The sequence below is a fragment of the Pinus tabuliformis genome, chromosome 9, assembly GCF_031772625.1.
Source record: "Pinus tabuliformis cultivar Carrire ecotype Pingquan chromosome 9, CPIR1, whole genome shotgun sequence".
In the NCBI taxonomy this organism is placed as follows: Eukaryota; Viridiplantae; Streptophyta; class Pinopsida; order Pinales; family Pinaceae; genus Pinus; species Pinus tabuliformis.
The window spans coordinates 1,310,024,508-1,310,045,960 of NC_142307.1; the positions used below are offsets into that span (position 1 = coordinate 1,310,024,508).

At 41.8% G+C, this 21,453-nt stretch overlaps 1 protein-coding gene and 1 pseudogene across 1 annotated transcript; one reads left to right on the plus strand and one right to left on the minus strand.

Moving 5' to 3' along the window:
• Nucleotides 1–1,037: 1,037 nt before the first annotated feature.
• Nucleotides 1,038–4,584, plus strand: LOC149153353 (uncharacterized). The gene is made up of 2 exons (XM_089443795.1): nucleotides 1,038–1,100; nucleotides 4,255–4,584. Exons 1-2 carry the CDS (start codon nucleotides 1,038–1,040, stop codon nucleotides 4,582–4,584), a joined length of 393 nt encoding a protein of 130 aa, XP_089299921.1.
• Nucleotides 4,585–17,025: 12,441 nt separating this feature from the next.
• On the minus strand, nucleotides 17,026–17,562 carry LOC149153354 (soluble starch synthase 3, chloroplastic/amyloplastic pseudogene; annotated as a pseudogene).
• Nucleotides 17,563–21,453: the final 3,891 nt, after the last annotated feature.

The following is a 21,453-nucleotide window of genomic DNA, read 5'->3' on the forward strand; positions in this document are numbered from 1 at the left end:
GTGTTCTACATGTCAGGTAGAAGGGAAACATACGACTGATAATTTCCATTTGCTATAGAAATTTGTGCAAACATCACAATGACTCTTTTGCAATTATTGTCAATCAGTAGGCCATGATGAGAGAAATTGTCGAAGTTACTAATTGATGATGGACAGGACATCCGTATACAGGGTGCAGACAGAAACATGACCTCCATACCAAGGCATTGGGGAACGCGAGGTGAGTATCAGGGGTGCAATCAACGCCGAGGTGGAGGAGGGCCTAGGAGAGGTCGAGGGCAACTGATTTGTTACAATTGCGAAGGCCCAAGACACTACACGAGGGACTGTCTGATTCCGATGCAATTGTCATGCCACTACTGCACTTAGTTTTACCATGTGACTAAGGATTGCCTTATATTGTTGGCTAATATTTGAAAAAAGGGAGCGCAACCTCCCCAACCAACGCAGAAACTCCAGATGATGAGGATTGAGCCTCACACGGAAGACCCTAAGGTAACATTATGTTGTGAAGCGGAACTACAACAGGGGAGGATAAAGGCAAGCAACCTGTAGAAGACAAATTGGTCCAAAAAGCACCAGAAAAGGAGACTGGGTTTGATTTGGAGTGCACAAAAGAAATATTTATCGAAGAAAATAAAAGCTTCATTGAGGCCTCTACCTCAGGAAGTCAAGAGAAACCAGTTCAAAAAATGGACCTATCCATGATTACCACGTTCTTGGAGACCTGCATGAAGCTGCTCTGTGACAGTAAGGCTGTGAAGGGCCTATAGGAACTGATCAATCGGTGCGCTGGTAAGGATGGCACTACTGGTGAACCATGCATGGTCAGGAAGCTTGGCAAGCACAAGGCAAGGACTGGGCGGGAGATGAGACTCACCGCGCAGATAGGGGAATACAAGATGGACCAAGTTATCCTGGATCTATGGTTTGATGTGAATGTTTTGCCAAAATAGACTTGGGAAAGAATGGGGAGACCTATGCTCCAGTGGTCTCTGATACAGTTAAGAATGGTGAATCAATAGAAAATTATCCCAATGGGGAGGTTGCAAGGGGTCACAGTTGACATCGAGGGCGCAAGTGCACTGGCGGATTTTGAGGTAATAGAGATTGTGGATGATAGCAATCCCTACCCTGCGCTCCTTGGAATCGATTGGGCCATTGACATGAATGGGGTAATCAACTTGAAGAAGCGGAAGATGATATTTGAAAACAAGTCGCTCCGCGTAGTGGTGCCACTAGATCCCGCGGAGGGACCACGCTATATAGAACTAGTCCAAGATTATGAAAGTGATGACAATCTAGACCAGATTTACAAGATAATGGTGCGAGACTAGGATTGGGTGAATCCGACAGCAGACAGACGTATTGCATGGGATCGCAAAAGCTCCTACACGTCAGATTCAGATGAAGAATTGGAGCATTGGCAGAACCAGCTACATGAATTATCTACGCTGCGTTTTAATATGATGACCAAGTCGTTGCGTTGTGTGTCATCCAAAGTCAGGGATCTGCCTCATTATGATGGGCTAACAGATGTTGATTGCTTTTTGGATGCATTTGAAAGAGAAGTGCCAGAGAAACATTGCTTCTAGGCCTTGGACTGGGTACTGCGCACTACGCCTGCAAGATGGTGGGGTACGCACAAGGATAGTTTCGGTGATTGGCATGACTATAGAAGGATGATGAGGATACATTCTGAATAGCCAAAAGTGTGGATGACAGATAAGTATGATGGAAGGGATGACCTACCTGATCACCTGGCTAAATGGAATAAGGATTATGGTGTGAAGCCTCCACCTAAATGGGTGCATCTATTTTGTCATACCCTGGGCATCATACCAATGAATTGGTACTTGGAAACTGAGCTCCACCATGGCACTAAAGAATGGGATATCTTGCACCAGAGATTTTTAATGACGTTCAGCTTTGAGGATGGGTTTAACTGTATTGAAGCAGTGCTACAGGAGGTTAAAGCAACGATCTTTAGGATACCGAAAGATCCTTTGGACCTGATCCAACCTGATTGAACCACTGGAATTCTATAACATGACTGTTGAAGAAGGAGACAAGGATCCCCAAAAAATTAATATTCTGAAAATTGAAGGTCACCGCAAGGTTGAAGGCCTGTAGATAGAGGATCCCGATATAACCATGCCACTGAAAACCAGGCAGGTCAACATTGGCACAGAGGCAAAACCAAAATTTCCAAATATTGGGGACTATTGGGATGATGTGACAGTAGACAAGGTCATTGAGCTCCTCTGTGAATATCAGGATTTGTTCCCCATAAAGTTTTTTGATCTAAAAGGGATAATAAGGGACCTGGTTGTCATGAAGATCACCCTGAAACCGAACGCGAAGCCTGTAAAACATAGACCTTACCATCTTAATCCTAAGTATAAGTAAAGGGTTTGCATGCGGCGAGAATTATCGAACCAGTGGAGGAATTCGATTAGGTAAGCCCAATAGTGGTTCAGGAAAAGAAACAGAAAGAAGAAATAAGGATATGCATGGATCTCTAGAAGCTGAATGATGCTTGCATGCATGACCCCTTCCCGGCCCCGTTCACTGATGTAGTCCTAGATAATGTAGGCGGCCAAGAAGCATACTCTTTCACTAATGTGTTCTCTAGGTATCATCAGATCAAAATCGCGCTGGAGGATAGAAGAAAGATGACTTTTGTGATGGAATGGGGATGTTTTCAGTATACTATAATGCCTTTTGGGTTGAATAATGCGCCAGCAATCTTTTCAGGCGTAGTCATTGCGGCATTCAAAGACTTCATTAATAAGTTCCTGGAGGTGTACTTTGACGATTGGATGGTGTTTGGATTGGTCAAGCGTCATGTGGAAAGTTTTTACTTAATGTTAGATACATGTCAAAGATACCAAATCACATTCAATCTGAAGAAGTGTATGTTTTGTGTCCCTTTTGGGATCCTGCTGGGGCATGTGGTGTGCAGCCAAGGATTGATGGTAGACCCCATGAAGATCGTGGTGATAATCAACTTGGAGATGCCAAGGAATGTGAAACAGCTGCAACCCTAGGGCATACCAGATACTATAGGAAGTTCATCAAGAGCTATGCCCATATCACCGCACCCATGGAGAAATTGTTGCAAAAGGATGTTACGTGATCTTGGAGTGATGAATGCCAGAAGAGCTTGGATGTGCTAAAAGAGAAAATGGTCACCGTACCAATCCTAGTCTTCCCGGACTGGAAGAAGGAATTTCATGTGCACGTGGATGCCTCATGTATTGTGTTGGGGGTCATGCTGACTAAGGCGGGCAAGGGGGAATTGGAATATCCTATCGCATTCGCGAGGAGGAAGTTGTCCAAGGCTGAGAAGAACTATTCCACTATAAAGCGCGAAGGACTAGCCATGGTATACGCACTCCAAAAGTTTAGGCAATATTTATTGGGTGGAAATTTTAAGATTTATATGGATCATTCTACAGGTGGTTGTTATTATTCAAGGAGTATGATTTTGAAGTTATTGTGAAGCCTAGATGATTGAACGTGGGACCAGATCATTTGTCGTGCATTAAAACGGGAGATGAGCCCACTAATTTGGAGGAAGGACTGCCTGATGCACAACTCTTTGTGGTACGCATCGCAGACAATCACTTCGAAGATATCATACAATTCTTGTCAATGGGGACTGCTCCAGAAGGGTATACAAGCTGGAAGAATACAAGTAGACTTCTATGTCATTACAGGACACTTGCACAAAATGGGCTCAGAAGAAAGATTGTGATGCTATGTACCTGAATTTGAGCGAAGCAACATCCTCGCGGAGGCTCATGGAGGAGCTGCAGGAGGACATTATGTAGGAAAAGCAATAGCACAGAAGGTTCTGCGTGTTGGATTTTGGTGGCCAACTCTGCATAAGGACGCGAAAGCATATTGTAGGGCCTATGACGCATGTCAAAGGATTGGCAGGCCATCGCAGAGGGATGAGCTACCATTGATTTTGCACTTGTCATTACAACCGTTCGAGAAATGGGCGATCAACTTTGTAGGCCCAATTCAGCCTCCAGGAAAGAAAACAGGTGCGTGGTACATCATCACTGCGACTGAGTACCTAACTAGGTGGGTGGAGGCACAGCCTATGAAGGACTGTACTGGCGCGACAACAGTGAGGTTTCTTTTTGAATATGTATTGATGAGATTTGGTTGTCCAAAGATCTTGATGAGGGATCGCGATACGCACTTTATAAAACAATTAGCACGTTGACAGAAGAATTTCAGGTGTATCATCAGAAGAGGACACCTTATCACTCGCAGGCTAATGGGACAGTGGAATCTTTCAATAAGATACTAGAGAACACACTGACAAAGATCTGTAATACTCAGAGAAGTGACTGGGATGTGCGTGTACCAGCGGTGCTATGGGCTTACAGAACGACTTGTAAGAAGTTGACTGCGCAAACATCTTTCATACTTGTGTATGGCATAGATGTTGTGATTCCAATGGAATACATTGTACCTATTCTGTGCATAGCAGCACTCACAAGAATGGCAGACGACGGAGCCTTGGAAGAGAGGCTCACACAGCTAGCAGAGTTTGAGGAAGATTGATTTCTCGTTGGATTTCACCAACAAGTTCAAAAGAAGTGCGAAAAGGCACGGCATGATCGGCACATTAAACTACGCACCTTCAAGGTAAATGATCTAGTTTTGTTATATGACAACAAGTTTGATAAATTTCTATGGAAATTTAGGATGCATTGGTTGGGGCCTTATGTCATCAAAGAGATTATCGACAATGGAGCAGTTCAGTTGGTTAAGTTAAATGGGGATCCCTTCCCAGGAAAGGTGAATGGTAGTTGATTGAAGCCATAAATTAGTGATCTGGCTAGGTGACTATATGAAGGTATCATAGTCATAGCGCTCCAGGCAGCTGAAAGGAGGAGCGGGACTATAAACTACACAGCCCGGGTTGGGGAACTGCACGATGAGGAACCTGCACAGAACAAGGATATGTCACAGAGACCACACAAACGCACAAAATTTTGCGCTACCGGGATAAAACCGAGCAGGTCAGCTGGAAAGTGGTCGTTAAAGTCACTGTTCATGATTTGATTATGAAAAAGTAGCCAAATGGAGCTGGGGGCGACATTTAAGATGAAATTTATGGGTGAGAGCATTTTGGGGGGAACAGTTCGATTTGAATTCAAAATGGCCTATAAATTACATGTGGCTTCCCAAAAAAGAACACTTGGCATTTTGTGCATTGAGTTGTTGAGCTCTCAGACGTGTATGAACCGTGAATTATTTGAAGCTCTGATAGTGAGTTCGGTGTTTGATAAATTGCTAAAGGAGACACAAGAACTGTTGAATAGCGTCATGTCAACATTAGCAGAAACCGTAGATATTGGGGAAGCAATGACAGCTGAAGGGGTTGTGCCAGAGGTTGTTATGGAAGCAGAAGGAGCTGCTCTGGAGGTTGCAGAGATACCCAAGTCGCCACGGTTGCCTAGACCAAGGCCTACCCTGATCCAGGACAGTGCGAAAGGCAAGAAAGGAAAGTAGGTTGCCACACCACAGCCAATGCGCGTGTCACCTAGGATAAAACCACTACACAAGAAAAGGGCAAAACAATTAACCTAGAACCAGAGGAAGAAGAAATTGAGGATATCCCAATGGACGATGAGGATCTTAGGATAAAAATGAAGGACATTGAAGTTGAGGGGTCTGACCCCATTACTAAATTGCCTGAGTACGTCCATCCGTGCAGGGGCATGCCAAGGTGCCTAAGGACATTGATGAGAGCAAGGTCGCCTTGTACACACCTCTATTGCTAGACAATATTGTTTTTGAAGGACTGCACTTGAGGCAGATTCCAATGTTGAAATTTGAGGATTGGGACTTAGCTGACACCGAGCGATTCCCTCACTGGGCGATAGACCAGCTGATGCACCACATTCTCCATAAGACCACCGGGATGACCACATTGGAACCACGGAAGTGGATCAAAGGCATGGATAAGGCAGACCTGCTCAACCTGCTATGGGTGTCGCACTACAATCGCACACCCATTACCATGTTGGTAATCAAGCAACTGTTGTGTTTGGTACATGATGGATGTCTGTGGTTGGACGAGCCGATACCCATCATTGATAGACTAATCCATTGGATCACGAGGCTACCATATTTAGGGGAGAATCCGGCTATGATGTTTGGTGGAAAGGCAGGTGAGCTGGCCTTTGGAGAGGCCATGAAGAAGAAGTTCGAATTAGTAAAGAATCCATGCAACTATGTGACTACAAGTATTTCCCACCCTACGGTCAAAGTGGCCACACAGATATTGGCAGGGAAGGTCATGGGGAAGTGTCGCTTCGATGAAGTACCAACGCCAATCATAGCTCTAGTGGCCCAATGCGTGGAGGGGGTTCATTTTAATTAGGTGTGCTACCTCTGCGATGAGTTCCTCGCAAACTATTGCGAGGTGTAGGATCTCAGCAAGACCTTCCACTATGTGTGGCTCTTACTATACATCGTGCTAGTAGCCTAAGAGTTACTTGAAGAAAGTCAATTTCCCTCAGTCGCGTCGGACCTACCTGAGGCCGTGAAGTACGCTTCGCTATGGGCGACTAAGGATCCTCAACGGATCAAGGATAGCAAGATATTTTGGATCTTGATGGAGATGAATGTGCACATGGCCATCAATCGCAAGCCGCAGTTGTCACCTACTGTCTTTGATCAATTGCATCCATACACAGAATTTAACGTTGATTTCCACCATGTATCCATAAGGGCACAGAAGGACCCTGAGCAGAAGTGGCATGACTTTCCCTACTTGGCGATGGATGATGCGATTTAAGAGATTATTGACAGCTGGCTGGCACAATGACACACTACCTCGAACTTGACTGCGGGATCCAGCAAGACATCCATGTAGCGAAAGATGGAAGAAGCCAAACTCAAGATGGGGTAGCTGGCTGAGAAAAGGAGAAAGGAGGCTGAGGTTAAGGCTAAGGCAGACCGCACTGCCACACAAGAGATAGGCGGACGGATAGGAGGAGAGGAGCGTGGCTCTGACAAAGAGAAGTCACCCTCCCCAGAGGAAGAGGAAGAAGAGGACGATCATACAGAGCATGGAGGAGTGGACCCGCAGACGCCTCTATTCTGTATCAAGCATCCAAGGGGACAAGAAAAAGTAGGGCCACAGAAGAAGTCTAAGGGCAACAAGACGTCCATGGACTTGATCACCCTAACAGAGGGGGATCTAAACCACATTGGACATACAGTGTGGGATGCCACTGCGGAATTGCTGCAACAGTTTGAGCAGCAACAGCAGTAGGCGTTGGGGGCTATTCAAGTCAATCTATGAGAGCTACAGATGCGGGCATCACAGACTGGCGTGACATCCACCAATTTGACCATTGGTACTTCAGAAGTCGTCGGGATGTTGCGCATGAGGGACTCCCGAGCCATAGTGCTGCCAGATGGAGCACTGACGACAGAGACCGAAGCTGACAGGCCCACTGTCAGCGCACTCAAGGGAGTAGGGCTGAACTTGGTAGCACTTCCTAGCGAGGTGCTCCACCTACTGCAGAATGGGGTAATTGCGGAACTAAGGGCCCACGAACAGTGTTCTTTGTAGGTGACTAGCAAGCAGAAGATCAAAAATACTTAGATGGGTGTGTAGCGAGACTCCGCCATCACCTCCATGATGGAACTCACTGACACGAATCAGCGCATGATTAAGGCCGTGGAGGAAGCATGTCGAATGGTCCCGGAGTTGGCCATTCCTAAGGATGAGCCGGTAGATGTGCGCATTTGAAAACTCGCTACGGGGGTGCACGACACCCATACAAAGTTGGCCAAGGTTCAGCTGGAGCTAAACCTCCAAATTGCAGAATTGTAGTTGAGGGCCCCACCTTTGACTCCGCCAGAAGTCAAGGAGAAGCACGTGACTGCTATAACAGAGGAAATAGCGGCAGTAGAAAGTGCAGTGGTGAACTGCACAACACTTTTGGAACAGTCATTTGATGTACTAACCAACCTACAAGAAGACCCTACTGTGCAGAGGTTGGAAACAGAGGTGCGAGAGCTACAACGGCACTACGACGAGGTCAAAGGAACAACGCATACTGTCACCCTCACACAAAGACTCACGAAATTGCTGGAGGCCAAGGCATTGAAGGAACAGGTAGATGCAGCTCAGCACAAAGAGGCAATGTTGAAGGCTTGCTTGAATCCTTGGTTGGATGAGGCCTACTTGATCACGACCTCCATTGAAGGCAAGTTGGCTAGTCTGCAGGATACTCAGTAGAAGCTTTAGGCTGACAGTGTAGGGCCAGCAACATAGCAGTTGGTCGACGAAATAAAGCAGGTGGCTACACAGTGAACCCCGAGGTAGAAGTCATACAGGTCAAGCTGGGGGGTCTTTGTGCCAAGATCTTCATGCCCACAGAGTGACTCGAGGGCGAGTCACCATGTTTGTGTTGGGGGCCTGTTGGGAACTGGTTCCCCCAAGAGTCATTTTTGGGGCGAAAAGCGCATGTTTTGGGAAGAAAGCCCAAATTTTGTAATAAAGATGAAAAGTCTCTGCAGTTTTTGGTTGCGAAGCATGAAGATATCAAGAGTCATAAAGGGTTGTCTGCCCTTGTTTTGTAAAGTCTCATGTCGGCTGTAAAGATCTACCCATGGTCTACGAACCATGGGATTGTATAAAAATGAAGTCTTAGAAGAGTCTAAGAGAAAAAGAGGAAGTTAAGGAGAAGTAGTAGAAAAAGAGTTTTTTCTAGGTTTTCTCGGGTCTTACCATAGGTAGAGGCTCTGCAACTGAGTGAGCAAAGGCCTAGGGTAGAAGTCTGCAGCTGAGTGTGGGGAACCCTGCAGTTGTGTGCTTAAGGTGGATAGAGTCTGTACTAAACTTGAGATATAAATAAAGAGAATAATTTTGCAAATCACTGTGTATCTTGTCTTTGTTTAATGCATCTGATTATATTATGTTACAATCTGGGTTTACATTATAATGCTTATTTGATGCGCGAATATATGTGATTATATATGTTAATTGAACGTGAGCAAGAATACAGGATTACGCAAAGATAATTGTAAATGCATGTTAGATTAGGTAACACTTAAGATAACTTGGGAACTTATATAGTAACGTAGCCATAGGGGCGCGTAAGTACCTGAACCATTGGTTAGGGTTGCGAGAAGATCAGTCAGTTACCTTCGCGGAGGTACTGAAGGGTGGAAGAGAAGAAACATCGATAAGCCCTAAAGGATTATTGATCTGCGTGAAGGCGGGATCAAGAAGTGTGGATCGACATCACTACTATCTTAGGGTGCGGAAACTTGGCTCCTGCATCCCCCCATACTGCTTCGGGTGAGACTTCGATCTGCGCTCCGCGGGCTAATGCCGAAAGGGCCAGTAGTGTAGGGATATGCTTGGTTGACTACTGTTGAACCTGGGTCAGGGCCCATAAAGCCAACACTTTACATCTAACTGCTTAAGATGCAAATCTTCAGTTTCTACTAGACTTAGAATAGTTCTGATTGAAGTCATTTAAACAACAGGAGAAAATATATCATCAAAGTCTATACCCTTTTTCTAAGCAATCCCTTTCACCACAAGTCTAGCTTTATACCTTTTTCTACCTCCATCTTCTTCCTTCAACCTGTAAACCAATTTATTTTGAAATGTTGGTTTACCTACAGGCAACCTGACTAAGTCCCAAGTCTGGTTATGTGCTAAGGAGTGCATCTCTTCTTTCATGGCTTGCTCCCACTTCTTCCTGGTTTCTACCTGCACTGGTTCTTCATAACATTCTGGTTCACCAGAATCAGTCAACAATGCATAATATAATGAAGGAGAGTATCGTTCAGGGGGTCTAGTTATCCTGGTAGATCTTCTAACACCACTTTCAGGTGTTTGAGGTGCTTGTTTCCGTTGTGGTTGTTGTTGTTGTTCTGGCTGTTGATCATTATGATTTTCAAGCACCTTCACTTTTTTTGTGATCTCATCAAGCACTGTGTATTCTCTGTTTTCTTTTTCTTGTTTCTTTTCCTATAGTTGATCCTTATACAAAACCTTTTCATTGAATATGACATCTCTACTTCTAATGATTTTTTGTTTTTCATAATCATAAAAGCGATAACCAAAATCATTAACACTATATCCAATAAAGGTAAATTTCTTTGATTTTGCCTCAAACTTTGTTCTATTTTCTTTATTAATGTGCACAAAGGCTTCACAACCAAAAGTCTTTAAAAATGAGTGGTTTACCTTTTTACCTGTCCATGCCTCCTCTGGAATACCATCATCCAAGGAACTTGAAGGCCCTCTGTTTATTAGATAACTAGCAGTATCTACATCATCTGCCCAAAATTGTAAAGGCAATCCTGCATGCAATATCATGCACCTTGCACGCTCCATGATTGTCATGTTCATCCTTTTTGACACACCATTTTCTTGTGGTGTTCATGGAACTGCTTTCTCTCTGTGAATTCCATTCTCTGAATAGTACCTATCAAACTCTTTGCTGCAATATTCACCTCCATTGTCTTGTCTGAGACACTTTAACCTTTTTCTTGTCTCATTTTCAACCAAAGCTTTCCATTTCTTGAAAGTATCAAATACATCATATTTATTTTGAATACAATAAATCCATGTTTTTTTAGTTGCATCATCAATAAAAGTAACATAATAATGAGAGCCACAGAGAGATTATACCTGAGCAGGTCGCCATACATCTCTATGCACAAGCTTTAGTTTTTCGTTCTTCTTTTCTTTCTCGACTCTGAGGAATCTGACTCTCTTCTGTTTTCCATAAACACAATTCTCACACAATTTTAAATCAACATGCTTCAAACTTGGCAACAAATTTCTTGACTGGAGAATCTGCATCCCCTTCTCGCTCATGTGCCCGAGCCTATGATGCCACAATGTCGTATCTTCTCCTGTAGAGGTTAAATCATTAACAGAATTATAAATACCATTGCATAAATACAATGTACCAATCTTTTCTCCTTTTGCTATTACCAAGGCTCCTTTAGTGACCTTCCAGGTTTTATCTGTAAAAGTTGTTACACAACCTTCACCTCCCAACTGCCCTGTTGAAATCAAATTTTTCTTCAGATCTGGAACATGCCTTACCTCCTTAAATAGTCATTGATTTCCATTCTATTGTTTTATGAAAATTGTACCCATTCCAATGATTTTACAAGGTTTATCATCACCAAATCGAACCTGTCCAAAATATCCTTGAACATAATCATGAAAATTTTTCCTATCAGGTGTGGCATGGAATGAGGCCCCTGAATCTACCACCCAGACATCAATAATATTTTCCAATGAAAGAATCAAAGCATCTTGCAACACATCACCTGTCACATTCACTTCATGATTGTTTTCTTGTTGCGCATCACCTTATTTTCCCTTCTGAGACTTGCAGTGTTTCTTTAGGTGTCCTTTTTTCCCGCATTTCCAGCACACTATCCCTAATCTGGACTTGGATTTTCCTTTCCTTGACTTACTGCGATATCCTGGGCTCTTTCCTCTTTCCATTTTTCTTCCCCTAGTCTCTATAGTCTAAGCATTACCTGATGTCTCACCGGAGCTTTTTTGTCGCATTTCCTTGCTAAGGATTGTACAGACAAAATCATCAAACTTTAAAGTACTAGATCCAGAGACAGAGTTACTAATGGCCATAACTAAACCATTCCAACTTTCTGGAAATGAGCATAGAAATAACAGAGCCCTAACTTCATCATCAAAAGTTACCCCTATAGAACTTAACTGACTGGTAACTGTATTAAATTCATTTAAATGATCAGCAACAGATCCACCTTCTAACATCTTCATATTAAATAAATGCTTCATAAGAAATATCTTACTTGAGGCCAAGGGTTTTTCATATAGTTTGGTCAATGCCTTCATTAAACCCTTTGTTGTTGTTTCCTTTGAAATATTAAAGGCTACTGATGCCGCTAGGCACAACCGTATTGTTCCAAGTGCCTTTCTGTCAAGAAAATCCCATTATGTGTATGTCATACTCATCGGTTTCTTTGCCTTTCTGCTCAATGGTTCGTAAATATCTTTCTGGTACAAATAATCTTCCATATGCATCTTCCACAACTGGTAGTTTTGGCCATTAAATTTTTCGACCTTAAACCTACCATCTTCTGCCATTGCTCCCACTTGAACCAGGAACCCTTTTCTCCTACGAGTTTATCAGCCAAATAGACCTTCGGCTCTAATACCAATAGTTAGATAATTATATATTACAGAGCAATGGAACACATAAAATATATTGCATAAATATAGACACATAAAACACATAAAACAAGAGAGGCACAAATATATGTGGTTCACCCAATTTGGGCTACGTCCACGGAGAAACAGTCAGTCCATTAACCAAAAAATTGAAAAGATACAACCTACAACATATCCATTGTAATTCCCTCTTCGCTCTCACATAATCTCCTCTCTCGTTCTCACTCAGAATACAGGTCTGCATAGACGCAATACAATTCCCTCATATATAGCTAGGGGTTGGCTTCTAGGGAAAAAAACCCTAAATTAAACATAACTTCTACTGTCAGGTCTCCACCTAATGAACGACCCAGATTGACTACGAAATTGCAAGATTTTACAAGGAAATTTTACATTTATTTTTAGTTTCTGGGGTGCTGCCCCTGATCCCCTGCCGAGGGGGTGCTCCCAAAGATCACAACCGCCCCCCGTGGACCCCCCTTGCAGCGCAAATATTACGGTTAGCGTTGCCACCACATTATGAACTGGGGTCCAATGCGGTGATACCTCTGAATAAAGAAGATAATCAAGCTCCACACCCAACAAATTCGTCTTCTTCTCAACAAAAATAACTATTGATCCATTTTGTAACTCCTAGTTGATCCATGATATCTATTTAAAGAGCACGAAGGGATATTTGTTGATGATTTTCTATGAGAAATTCATATGTCAATATTTTCCTTTTGCATGAATATATTTCCTCAAATGGTTGTGATCATGGACCATTTCACTCTTTGAGTGTTTTAGCCATATAAGACACCAATGTATTGATATTTTATCCATTTTTGTGAGTGGTATTCTTAAGGTGTTCAACTTTTGTGGATATACCTTCTTTATCAAGCACAGTATTATAGCATTTATGAATACATACTCTTGTTGTTGATTGAGAATCCAAATGAAATTATTATTAAACTTTTCAACTTGATCCCAATGAAATTATTATTAGGAGATATGTTCAGTTTGTTGAAGGCTTCTCAACTCATGAATCTAATTTATCTTTTTTGCCATACTCTATCCCCAAATTTTATTTTATTATTCCTATTTTGTTTTCCTCTTCTTTAGATAATTATGAGGATGAAAATATGCCTTTGCTTATACAGACTCCTCTAGTGGGTTCTATTGAACATGAACATGAACCAACACTACAACTTCCTAGATGGGTCCATGCAACATGGGAAATGGTTCGTGATGTTTCTTGTGATACTTCATATCGACATTGTATAGTTTCATAGTTATAGTGAGCCTCCTCTCCCATGGCTTGGATTTTAAATATACAAGATCCAAATGTAGAATATGTTGTCCATCCAAATTGGTACACAACAATTAATGGTGAATATCATTCCTTAATCATGACCAATACTTGGTTTCCTTTACCTCTTCCAAAAGGAATAAAACATGTTGGATGAAAATGGGTGTATACAAATAAGTATGCCTAAGATGGAATTGTTGAAAGACATAATGATAGATTATGTTATCACAAAATCAGGTACTAAGGGCTGCCACTTAGCAAGATCTTATGTAACTATTTCAAACCAGGCTTTAGACTAAGGCTTAGCCTCCTTAGTCAGAGAGGGCTCTCTCAAACAAACTATTGATTATGATTAACACTAAGAGGGCTAACTCTTGAAATGAAAACTTAATAAACATGCTGGTTGGACAGACAACATAAGATTTCTTCCATTGGGCTCATGGAGTCAAACACCATTTCAGTAAACCATAAAACTACTCATTCATGGAAGTCAGGGCATGTAATGTTTAAACACTCAAAACATTTCTCAAATGAACCTCAACTCATAAATACACACAGGAAGTCTGAGCAGCTAGGTGAATTCAGAGTGATTGTGTATCTATAAAGCTGTAAAACATAAAGGGTAAGACAAAGCCACATACATCTTGAGCATCTGAACAAAGTATGAATCCTGAGAAGAAAAAAGTAGTCTTTTATATTACTGTAACAAGTCTTTACATAAGCCAATATAAACTCTGTTTTTTCAAAAACATCCAACCTCTATTACATCCAAGTCTGATCCATATATAGGAATACACTATTAACCACCTAGAGCGAGCTCGAAGGCTGCTATTAACTACTCCTATCTGCTGTTTAACTAATTCATTAATTACATAAGTGTTGAACTGTAATTACAAAAGATCCTAATTTATTCAAAACTCAAATCTGTCCTCATCGTAGCATGGTTACTTTCTGATTCTTGACACCTGTATACTTTCTGTTTTGGCCGAGATATGTTGGAGGAGAATGCAATGAACAAGCTGGCTTTGGATACTGGCTGCGTAGATGGTTCATTAATCAACAAGATAGGTGCCCTGTTTTCCCGGTCCTTGTCTTCCACCACTCTTCGGAATTCAAGCTGCATGTCTCCAGCTCTTTTTAATACCCCAACAATGACGAGCATCACCATATTCCCAAATGTGCTGGCAGCTTCGTTGATGGACAGGTGCCTCTCTGTCAAAATTCCCGCTTGTATACCAAACTGCCTGTCTGCGCTAAAAACACTACCTACAGCAGTTTCGTAGCGCGCTACGAAACTGCTGTATTGTTTAAACAGCTTACCTTTTTGGATTTGCCGAAGCAACTGTAATTATGTCTCTGTTTGATCCAAGCTCAATATCTGGAAGTGATCTTCCAATGTATCAACAGTTATGATCTGGCTGGAGCTGGAAGCCTGACTGCACGAAAGTGAACCATCTTCAACACTGATAAATGAGCCTATATCTATCTCCACATTCAGGGTATTTTCATTTTTAAACCCACCCGAGCCAACAGAATCATGAGTTATCAATGAAATCTCTTTCTGTGTTCACAAGTTTCTTAATAATAGGCTGACCAAAGCTCTTCATTTGCTCCAAAATACCGTTGCTCATAAGGAAAGTCAGGAAAACAATATTCTGCTACTACTGAGCGTTCCCTTATAGATTCATCCTTTATAATAGGCAAAATCTTTGCCTTCTATTTTGTATTGTTTGTATTGTCGACTTCACCTATGTTTACGTTGAACCCGGGCGAAACCCTGACATCATCTTCAGAATTCTGGACATGACTTATTTTGAGCCTCTGAGTTCGTTTCAATCTACGAGAAGTGATTGAGACAGAAACCGACATAGATCCCAGAAGGTTATGCTCTTCAACGCACACAATAACATCATCGCACAAATCCACTACATAACGGATGAAATTGCAAGAAACCTGTTTCCTTGATGCATCTTTGAGATGATTACCTTGATGCTAATAGAAAACAACTATGCGCCGCTTCAAAAGACCAACATACAAACCTGGTTCGAATTTGTCTTCCTTCATTTGCGCATGAACGGAATGATCTATAACACCCATCTCCTTCAATATTCCACTCATCGTTCGCTTGTCCCCATAGAAGCCAATTGTCGGCAAAGATTGTTAATTCAAGGAGTTGAAACTGATTCCATTACAGAGACGAAGAATTAGGTACAATTCCATTACAGAGACGAAGAACCTGCTCTTCTGGAAAATTAACCTTCTCTACAAAGCTCAAATCATGTTTGTCAAATACAACTTTCATAACTTGAAAGAAAGAGACCTCCGAATCCTTGCTTGAGGCTTGATCAGTGGCAGTCTGATTCGGTAACTCAGGTTGAGGGCCTACAGAATTCATAAATGTGATTGGGGACTGGTTACTGGTGGTAACCGTTTGTACTAGTGAAACCAGCGTCTCATCTGGAATTAATTCTGTAGGGCTTGAATGACCTTTGGGTAGCTTTCCAAGTGGACTGCGTATAACACCCCATTCAACACGAGTAAGTCTAGGAACATGCCCAAGGCCTGCATGATTTAAGTACTCCACAAACTCATTCCGAGTAAACCATGGCCAGTCAATGGCACTGTAGAACCACTCATACGTACACCAACGACGCACCTTAGCAGATGATAAGCAATGAATAAACTTGGCCTTCAAACTTGATGCCCTGTCTGTGACCGTATGAGGGCAGAACATAGTCGCATTGTGTAGTCGCTCAGATTGTTCATTGCATACAATTTTCTCACATTTATCTGGACATTCCACAGGCTTTGAAGCCACAACCTTTTCTAAAGGCATTTTGCGCCTGCTTCAAAGTCTTGTCGTTAAGCTAACTTGACTTGCAGTAGGATTTTGTATTACCAGGTCTGACACAGGCCCACCTGATCCATTGAGTTCAGGATCTTCGGCGGACAAAGGAACATTCTTCACCAATCTACCTTGCTTTCTTGACTACCTTCTAGGCTACCTTCATCCATTGTAAACCCAGTAAGCTTGATTACAGATCCTCCTGACTCATTCCGAGTATATGAACCTTTAAAATCACCGTTTTGGACAGGAGATGATCTCATCTGTAATGTTATCCGACTAAGTGTTCAAGAAACCTGAAGAGAGGCTGCTCTCTGTGAAGCCTCTGCTAATGTCAATGCAACTACTTTAGCAACATCATAATCATCATGATCGCCATCAAGGACAGGCTCTTGTTTACCGGACAGCACTACTTCAGAATTCTGCTTTTCCAGTGTGTATGAAACAGGAAAGCGTGGTGTTCTTTTTCCAACAACACGGGGCTTACTACCTCCAGACCTCCTTTTCTTTATTGGAGATGAACAACCATAATTTGAAGGTTCTGATTTACATTGCAACATATTAGAATAGAATCTGCCAAAGTTATTTGTACTAGTGAACTTCTGTTTCATACGAGTTTGCTTTTGAGGGCGTCCTGATGCTCCAAACCCATCACTACTGTCCCCCAACCTTTGCAACAGGTGCCATTTCCACAGCTATATGCACAATGTGCATTGGTGGCTCCCTCAGAATTCCTCCAACCACAGCAACATGGTAGTCCATAGCATTTCTATTGTCATACAATCCAACATGTTCATCGCCTCTTTCAGAGAAAACAAAATCCATCATATATGCATCTAGTGGCACTTTAACAGTTGCCTTCACATGGGAGCCATTATCTGCCGGGATCATTCGCTGGGGTGGAAGAACACCAAGTCGATGAGTCCATCGATTGAAAGAGCACCGAAACCATACTTCAGATTTACCATTCAAAACTGTATTAGATGGGTTGTAAAAGACTGTAACAGAGTTCCCAGCTTCAACTTTACTAGGTTCGGTGTAGAATATATGTTTTTGTGACTGTCGAAATAATGTCATTGTTTTCTCCTTCCTTTCTGCTTTTAAAAGTTCCAATTTCTCAGCCTTCTTGCGAGCAGCTTCCTTTCCTACATGAACTTTGAGGCTTCGAGATTCAGAATTGATAACAAGCATACACGCAGGAGCTTGAGAGCATGCCACCTGTAAAATACATCCACCGCAGAGCTATTTTGCATGACAGTTGCTATGGATTAGGACAAATCCCCAATCTCGTAGCGCGCTACGAAACCACCTAAACATGTAGCGCTGCGAAACCGCTAAAAGGATTCATGTGCTTATTTGCAGACATTTAGCATTGAAATTTTGTCAGTGATAACAGTGGCTCCACTTGGGATAGTGTGCCCTTGTGGTACACTAAGAACCTGCAGTTCCAGTGCCTTGTAAAATTTACTTGACAAACTTCTTCTTCCAGCTTCTTGGGCCTTCACCTCGGGCTTAAGCTTGCTGATCACTGTTAGGAAAAAGAAATCTACATCTACTAAAAAAAATGCTCAGTCAACCTTGAGCTTATTTGCATTTACCTACCTACCTACCCTAACAATTTCAACTTCTTCCTGCTCAATCAATGTGAAATTTCCAATATAGCCAATCCTTTATCTTATCTGACATTTGAGTCCTTTGGCTGTGCTTGAAACAAAAATAAACCAGATACTGAAGTAACCGAAGCAGCATGAGGTGTAACTGTTCTTCAACATGAAAATATAACTGGAAGCCGCCTGAACAGTAAATCTTTTCCATGTATTCAGCTATAGGGTCAAAAAACACATGGTTAGTTTGCTGATTCTCAAAACTTTCTGTATCTTCAAACAACTGATCCTCAGCCACACCAAATTTATTTGATATGCTATCCAACTGCCTTTCTAAATGATGCTCACAAACAATGTAATTTTCCTCACTATTATGATCATTATTTGAAGTAAGCTGCTGCAAGGAATTACAAAATGGAACAAGCTTTTCCTCTGCCTGAGGGTCATAGAAAATTTCCTCCAGTATTTCTTCTTGCTGGGTGTAATCATTTTCATCTTCTTTATGGTTCGAAGACTGAGAGATCTGCTGCATCTCTACATTCATATCTAAGGATAAAACATGGTTTTCACAAGTAAACCCCTGCTGCTCTTCATGCTGCGTTTCATGGGATGTGATACTGTCTCCTTGGTGCTGGAATGCATTGTTATGAAGAGCCTCTAAAATTTCTTCATCCATAAATTCATCATCATCATAACAATCTTCCAAGTACTGAATAAGACTTAAAGAATGTCTACAGCAATCTTTGAGCAACAATAAGGAAGGATGACCTTCTTTATACATTTCACAGAATTCATCATGAAAACTGGCAAGCGAATATATTGAACCATTTTCCAGACCTTTATACCAAGACCATGCTTTTCCTTCTAAAGTGGTCATAAACATTTTCATGAGACAATCTTCAGGGAAATGAACCTTAAGACTGTGTACATGCATATGGAATTTAACCAAATGGAGAGCAGCATTATCCTTCTTTTCATCTTTGAATATTGGAAGATCATCTAACCAATCAACCTTTGGCATAGGATTTGGAAAACCAGGGATATGAGACCGATCCATAGGAGCATACCTGGCATTCATTCTTGCAGTAGAATCCATCTTGAAACTTCATCAAGCTACTGATCTTCTAGCAGTGGAGTCACCTTATTCTATGTGTGGAGTCGCCAAGGTAGTTTTGCAGCCTCAAAAGATGTCTGAGCTCCTGCTACCTTCAGAAGTTCAACCATTGATTTCGGGAATGAGTAATCTTCAGACTCCCGGCAGACACACCAAAATGTTATCACAAAATCAGATACTAAGGGCTGCCACTTAGCAAGATCTTATGTAACTATTTCAAACCAGGCTTTAGACTAAGGCTTAGCCTCCTTAGTCAGAGAGGGCTCTCTCAAACAAACTATTGATTATGATTAACACTAAGAGGGCTAACTCTTGAAATGAAAACTTAATAAACATGCTGGTTGGACAGACAACATAAGATTTCTTCCATTGGGCTCATGGAGTCAAACACCATTTCAGTAAACCATAAAACTACTCATTCATGGAAGTCAGGGCATGTAATGTTTAAACACTCAAAACATTTCTCAAATGAACCTCAACTCATAAATACACACAGGAAGTCTGAGCAGCTAGGTGAATTCAGAGTGATTGTGTATCTATAAAGCTGTAAAACATAAAGGGTAAGACAAAGCCACATACATCTTGAGCATCTGAACAAAGTATGAATCCTGAGAAGAAAAAAGTAGTCTTTTATATTACTGTAACAAGTCTCTACATAAGCCAATATAAACTCTGTTTTTTCAAAAACATCCAACCCCAATTACATCCAAGTCTGATCCATATATAGGAATACATTCTTAACCACCTAGAGCGAGCTCGAAGGCTGCTATTAACTACTCCTATCTACTGTTTAACTAATTCATTAATTACATAAGTGCTGAACTGTAATTACAAAAGGTCCTAATTTATTCAAAACTCAAATCTGTCCTCCTCGTAGCATGGTTACTTTCTGATTCTTGACACCTGTATACTTTCTGTTTTGGTCGAGATATGTTGGAGGAGAATGCAATGAACAAGCTGGCTTTGGATACTGGCTGCGTAGATGGTTCATTAATCAACAAGATAGGTGCCCTGTTTTCCCGGTCCTTGTCTTCCACCACTCTTCGGAATTCAAGATGCATGTCTCCAGCTCTTTTTAATACCCCAACAATGACGAGCATCACCATATTCCCAAATGTGCTGGCAGCTTCGTTGATGGACAGGTGCCTCTCTGTCAAAATTCCCGCTTGTATACCAAACTGCCTGTCTGCGCTAAAAACACTACCTACAGCAGTTTCGTAGCGCGCTACGAAACTGTTGTATTGTTTAAACAGCTTACCTTTTTGGATTTGCCGAAGCAACTGTAATTATGTCTCTGTTTGATCCAAGCTCAATATCTGGAAGTGATCTTCCAATGTATCAACAGTTATGATCTGGCTGGAGCTGGAAGCCTGACTGCACGAAAGTGAACCATCTTCAACACTGATAAATGAGCCTATATCTATCTCCACATTCAGGGTATTTTCATTTTTAAACCCACCCGAGCCAACAGAATCATGAGTTATCAATGAAATCTCTTTCTGTGTTCACAAGTTTCTCAATAATAGGCTGACCAAAGCTCTTCATTTGCTCCAAAATACCGTTGCTCATAAGGAAAGTCAGGAAAACAATATTCTGCTACTACTGAGCGTTCCCTTATAGATTCATCCTTTATAATAGGCAAAATCTTTGCCTTCTATTTTGTATTGTTTGTATTGTCGACTTCACCTATGTTTACGTTGAACCCGGGCGAAACCCTGACATCATCTTCAGAATTCTGGACATGACTTATTTTGAGCCTCTGAGTTCGTTTCAATCTACGAGAAGTGATTGAGACAGAAACCGACATAGATCCCAGAAGGTTATGCTCTTCAACGCACACAATAACATCATCGCACAAATCCACTACATAACAGATGAAATTGCAAGAAACCTGTTTCCTTGATGCATCTTTGAGATGATTACCTTGATGCTAATAGAAAACAACTATGCGCCGCTTCAAAAGACCAACATACAAACCTGGTTCGAATTTGTCTTCCTTCATTTGCGCATGAATGGAATGATCTATAACACCCATCTCCTTCAATATTCCACTCATCGTTCGCTTGTCCCCATAGAAGCCAATTGTCGGCAAAGATTGTTAATTCAAGGAGTTGAAACTGATTCCATTACAGAGACGAAGAATTAGGTACAATTCCGTTACAGAGACGAAGAACCTGCTCTTCTGGAAAATTAACCTTCTCTACAAAGCTCAAATCATGCTTGTCAAATACAACTTTCATAACTTGAAAGAAAGAGACCTCCGAATCCTTGCTTGAGGCTTGATCAGTGGCAGTCTGATTCGGTAACTCAGGTTGAGGGCCTACAGAATTCATAAATGTGATTCGGGACTGGTTACTGGTGGTA